The sequence below is a fragment of the Echiichthys vipera genome, assembly GCF_963691815.1.
Source record: "Echiichthys vipera genome assembly, chromosome: 10".
Classification (NCBI taxonomy): Eukaryota; Metazoa; Chordata; class Actinopteri; order Perciformes; family Trachinidae; genus Echiichthys; species Echiichthys vipera.
Genome location: NC_139835.1, coordinates 26,496,304 through 26,502,396, shown reverse-complemented (window position 1 = coordinate 26,502,396; position 6,093 = coordinate 26,496,304). Strand labels below are relative to the sequence as shown.

The window sequence follows — 6,093 nt, the reverse complement described above, 5'->3', positions numbered from 1 at the left end:
TCGTTTGTCACGTATGTAAACAATGCGGCATTGGCTTGCTTTGTAATCCACCTTATGTGCATATTTAATATTTGTGCAAATGTAAGTGATCTCATTCTTTATCTAAGTTGATTTGATTTTGTCTGTTTTCATGCAATTTGGGGTTTTATTTTATTGTTGTTTCCCTGTCATCCCCTGACCTTTAATGTTCTTAAAAGCTATTGTTTTTTTTTATTACATTAAGTTTGAGGTTATAGTACTGCATTTTGCCATGACTTTTCTTTTCAGAGCAAATTATCAACAACATGATGAGCGATTATTGCTTAGAGTTGCTCTGTCTCCCATATACTATAAAGTTTCTGCTGCTGCATGAAGCTTAGTCTGTGTGCAATGCTGCTCTCCCATATGTGATTTTTTTTGCACTAGACATTGGATATTAATGTTTGTTGTTAGCAAACAAAACACTTTTTATATAGACAACAGCTTTTATGACTACAGGCTGCAATCTGTGGTTGATCTTTTGTTTTATAGGAGCATATTGAAAGTTTGGTCTTCACTGATCTATAGACTGTTTGGATATTAGCATTGTTGAAAAATGATATTATCTCTTACTCTTGCAGTAAAATGTTCAAGCTACTGAAGTTGTTTTTCGAAGGGAAACATCTCGCGCTGAATTGAATAACTTGAGCGCTCCACGTTAAGCTTGCTTTTATTGTGTAACTTCACACTGAAATGAACATTTTCCTTTGTTACTCAATGCTGATGTCTCTCATGTATGGGACTTCCTGGTGACTAAACTATAGACCTGTGATAGTAAATGTTTGCAGCCTTTGACCTATTTCATTCAGTAGGGGAGGCAGATAGAAAGAACCCACTGACCTCACAAATCTTGGCCTGCTTTTAGCTGCTCAGCAAGCCAGATGTCTAACCTTTACACTGCGGTCAGGCATTAATTGCTATTGATAAGACCCACGCGTTGTCTTCGCTTTATCAGAGACATTTATCTGTGATTCACTTACCACATATACTGTATAAATAAATATGTATCAATGGACGCAGCAGGAAAAATGGACACCTGATGACAAAGCAGGCTACAGATGAGCTTGGTTAACGGGACGTGTAACAAACACGCAAGTTTATTTATTGCCAATTAGAATTTGAACAGCATTTGAATATCTATAACAAGCTTTCTCGAGAGCACAAACTGAAGCTTTTGTCATTAGGAAGAACAGTGTGTGTATCAGATCGCTGCCTAATTAGTTGCCACCTTTCCAAATTAACAGCAGAATGTAAAAGTATTGCGCAGGCATACAGAAAATACAAGTATAGATATAGTGTCTTCCGGCACTATGTAACAAACAGATTTAAAAAGCAGACATGTACATTGTTGTTTTTAATCTATTTGATAGGGCCTTTTTCGGGGCATTTTGCATTTATCATGAGACATGCAGCAAAGGGCCACAGGTTGCTGCGGGAAGGACTCTGCCTTTTCATATATGGGCTTCCAGCTCTAAATTTTTTATTTCTTTACACAGTTCTTGCCATTTTATTTCAAATGAATTGCTTTGGAATACGTTTAATTGAATGCAAGATTGCAATGCAATGCAAATTTTAAACAAAAAGAGCTCTGGTATTGGAACCATAGAGAGTTAGATTCTCCGGGGACCCGTCCGTCACAACAGTCTCTTAAACGGAGAATCTCTGTTCAGGTGTAGGTTGTTTTAATTTTAGGTGTAAAGCAGATAAATCTTGCTAACAGGCATGGCCATGGCCATGGCCGCTACTTCTTCATCCTCTCAGGTAGGGGTGGGCGATACAACAATATTGGATCGTCAAGAATCAGAACGTGCTGACGATCTGCTAAAGCAAAGAGATTGTGATATTGTCTATAGGGCATATTATATCCATCGCTGTTTTATACTCTTGCACAGACTCATCAGGTATTTTTCCTCAAGTAACGCCGATCAAGCTATCATAGCGAACAACAGGCAGTGACAAGGATTTCTAAATCCCCTTCATGTTTTATTCAGAGAGTAGCGGGTAATCAAGGCTGAAAATGGAACTACCGCGTCCTATCGCGTCGTATCGGTGCTGTCTGTCCACACTTATTCATAGAATTTGTGAAACAAGCTGTCAAATATTCGCCTAAAAAAACCCGTTATGTTTTTAACGAGGAGGCAGCAGCGCCGTCCTTTTACAGAGGCCGCCCTTCTGTCCAAAGCTGCCATGCACAGTTGCACAAGGTGCGCACATTGGATGTTTACACAACACACAAAAATATTTATCTATTTATTTTTACAGTAAAATCACGATCACCATTTTATCACGGTTTTTCTACATTGATTTTTAATTATTTTGCAAGTTACTGAACGGTGCAACCAAAGTATTTCCCTATGTAAAAACAAAGCACTAAAAGAGAAAAAATACAACAGAGCATTATTAAAATCAGGCCAAAGAACCTTTCTAAACAGATTATAATGATGCTCTGTTATATGTTTACTCTTTTTGGGCTATAATCTTATGGTTGCACTGTTCAGCAACTGTAAAAAAATCTTGAGGTACAGTACAAGCGGTATTGACTGGACCAGTCGGGGCTAGCTGTTTGTGTTTAGCATGCTCATATCACTAGATATCTCTGCAACACATAGAAGACAGCTTTGATATAACATAACTGTTGATAATGTTAGTTCATTTTTCAAATGTTTTAAACCAAAAATTTGGCCATATATTATATTGCACATAGTACAAGAGAGAAGGCATTGAATAACTAACAAGTTCGCACCTTGACTACTTCTGTGGCCTCATTTGTCAAACATGCATATGCCTATTATTATTTACTTGCAAAGAGTATTGCAAAGAAAGCTGAAGACGTGCTTCATCTCGTCTTGTGTTACATGCTGTAGTTTACGAACTGTTGTTAGTCCAGGTGGAAAGCTGACTCCGACTATCTTGTGGGGAATTTAATGGAGTCAGCCTGAAAAAACACTCACTATCTGGTTACATGAGGTGAAGTAGAGTCGACCGGACAGTGATTCTTTTGAGTTCAGTTGTTCAAATTGGGTTAAGATTTTTTTCAATGCCTGGATAATAATTATCTTATCTATAGTGGACAATGTAAGGGCAGGGAATCTTTTCTGGATATCTCTCTAACTCCTAAGAAGTAATGCTCATCCGTGAACTGCTTGTTTAAGAGTGTATAAACAGGAAAAGCATCAACACAAGCCCTGCGCTGTAACCTTGTTTATTAATCAGCAGATGTGGCATAAATACAGTAGGTCCCTGTCTTATGAACTATATAGCTCTACTTTCCACTTTTCAGGTGAATGGTTTTCAGCTTCATATAAAGTATGTGTTCTCAAAAGCTTTGTTGTTTTTCCCCAATCCATGGAAGCCATGTTAACTCTTCATCTGGAATAAGTATGAAACTGAAAACGCTAAAACCTGAGACTCAGCAAATATTTTAAATCAGCAATGGTGAAACGGCTTCATGTTATACATTTACATACACATATAAAAAAGCAGCCAGCATCTGCTTTCACAAATGATTTCTAATAGCAGAAGCTTTTTAGTTTGTAAACAAGAATAAAAAATAAAATAAATACTCACTGTGTGCCACAGTGAATGCCAGAGACAGCAGTGCAGCCAGCAGCACGACCTTCATGCCTTGTTTGAGGGAAAAGACAGATTACATTTCACTAAAGTCCTTTGTGATTTCTCAGACATGGCTCGTGTTCTTAGCCACACTGACTTCCTGCGGTAACTTTCTTGACACATTTCCTGACGGGTTTTCTGCCTTGAACGGACTCCATTAAAGGGAAGTGGGAGGTGTCATTTGAAAAGCTGACAAAAGGAGAGCAGGGCTGAAACACTCCCAGTAAAGTCCCAGGGAGTTCCACTGATTGGTGTTTGGGGAAAAGAGCTCTCTTTCTCTCTCGGTCCACCTCTCCCTCATCATCCCTCTCTATTTCTGTGTCTGTGGACTGTGATTTGTACTCATTTTTATGTCGTATTCTGGAGGAAATGACAGTGTAGTTACTGGTAACTAGGGGTGGGCGATATGAGGATATTAGATCGTGAAGGATCAAAACGTGTTGATCTGCCAAAGCAGAGAGACCGTAGTATCGTCTTAAGGGCACATTCTAGCCACTGCTGTTCTATGCACTGCACAGACGCATCAGATCACTCTATTGTCCATGGTCCATCTCATGCCTGCCCTAAAGATACGCTGATCAAACAATCATAGCGAACTATAGGCAGTGATGAGGATTTCTCATTCCTCTTGATGTTTGATTCAGAGAGTAGCGGAAAGTCATGGCTCAAAATATAAACAGAACGGAGGCGTTACACCGTGTCCTAACAGCACACGGGCGTCACATTTACGCTGTCTGTCCTCACCTATTCACAGAATGTGTCGAACAAGCTGTAAAATATGCGCCTAAAACTGTTAAATGTCCTGTGCACCAGTGGACTACTAATGTGTTTAACAAACCTGCCACTTACACACACACATACACTGCTGTGAGAGTAATTTTCTCCGAGCTTCTTCTGAATGTACCTGGCCTGTTTAGCTTTAACAACATGTTTATTTAGGTTTTGTGAATATTCCCATAGTAAGTGACTTGAAAAAGCTTGCTACCAGTCCTATATTGATTTTCTGATTTATTTTGAATTGCCACAAGGTGGAGTGACATCTTTCCAGTCGTTCCAAAATCCTACATAGCTGTTCACTAAAAATATGTTTTTCTGTAATGCAATAAAAAAAGTTGTTTCGTCACAAAACGAGGCAAAGTGTGTTGGAGTGTGTTTTAGCCCTTTTTCATATTTTAATGACCATGGGTATAATATTGTGAATCACAATTATTTTTGCTTGGATAATCGTGACATACAGTTTTCACCCCATACCTAACTCTTGATTTAGTCAAATAAATGTTGAGAAGTACTCTTAATAGAGGGATTATGGGTTATAAATTCAGTATTGCATACCAAAAGGAGCTACAGGAATATTATGACATACAAGATGTCATAGATCATTATGTAAACTCCTCATGAACTATCACATACAATATTTATTAAAGAGCTACCATTGTTTAGAAAAGAACAGAACATTTTGATGGTTGTTTTTGACTTACCTGGCTGTAAGTGTGTTGAGGCTCAAAGACTGCTGCTTGTCCCTTACCTGGCTGTAAGTGTGTTGAGGCTCAAAGACTGCTGCTTGTCCCTTACCTGGCTGTAAGTGTGTTGAGGCTCAAAGACTGCTGCTTGTCCCTTACCTGGCTGTAAGTGTGTGTGCTTCTTGTTCCTTGTACTAACCTTCTGAAGAACGGCTGGGTTTTCCGTCCTCCTGTCTTCACAGCGTTTCATACTGTTCCTCTAAGCCCTGCATGAAATTTCCACTCAGCTGAAAAAAAAGTACCACTTATTGTTTGCATTATAGGTGCGCTGCAATGATTCATCCCCAGCTCAGTAGAGCGTTGGTTCAAATATAGGCCAACAGAATTGCTTCAGATATAAAAGTGACAGCCTTATATGGTCCCCACTAGGGCTGTGACAAGACCCTCAGCTCACGAGACGATACACAATACACTATACACAATGTTGAGTTCACGAGAACGAAATAAGACAAGATTTTAACACTATTTTTAACTTTTAGTATTTCCTTGATTTTGATTTCAGCAGAGAGCGGTGGGAAGGCAATAATCATTCAAGTTTAAACCCTTTTGAAAAATGATGGTGCATTCAAAGACTCTCCAACATCCATGATTACAGAGCTTCCAACCAGTAACTCTTAATCAGTAAATTCTTAAATCATTTTATTTAGTAGCCTTTTCATATCCACGTTTGCTTGTTGTTGCAGCCACCTTGGATCGCATATTGAAGTTTCTTTAAAGCGCCTTTAAAGGCACTTTAAAGGCACTTTAAAGGCGCTTTTAGCTTTTTGTAAAGTTCCTTTATGCAAGCTTATTAAGATTGATACCACAATTTTAAACTTCATTACAATACTAGCATAAAAAGAGATACTTGATGCCTCTTTAATACCACAGCAAAAAGAGAAGAAGTCATTTCAACAACCTGCAAACAGTTCTGCTACAGAAAAAGACACTAAACACACATTAT

The 6,093-nt window shown here is 38.6% G+C and overlaps 1 protein-coding gene across 1 annotated transcript in view; it reads right to left on the bottom strand.

Annotated features, from left to right (window-relative positions):
• il1rl2 (interleukin 1 receptor-like 2) overlaps positions 1 to 3,640 on the bottom strand; it is a gene marked incomplete at its 5' end in the record, with an annotated part of 18,470 nt that extends 14,830 nt beyond the window's left edge. Inside the window, one exon of the mRNA XM_083921080.1 lies at positions 3,586 to 3,640. Coding sequence (XP_083777206.1) covers positions 3,586 to 3,640 — 55 coding nt within the window. The remainder of the gene's footprint in view (positions 1 to 3,585) is intronic.
• Positions 3,641 to 6,093: the final 2,453 nt, after the last annotated feature.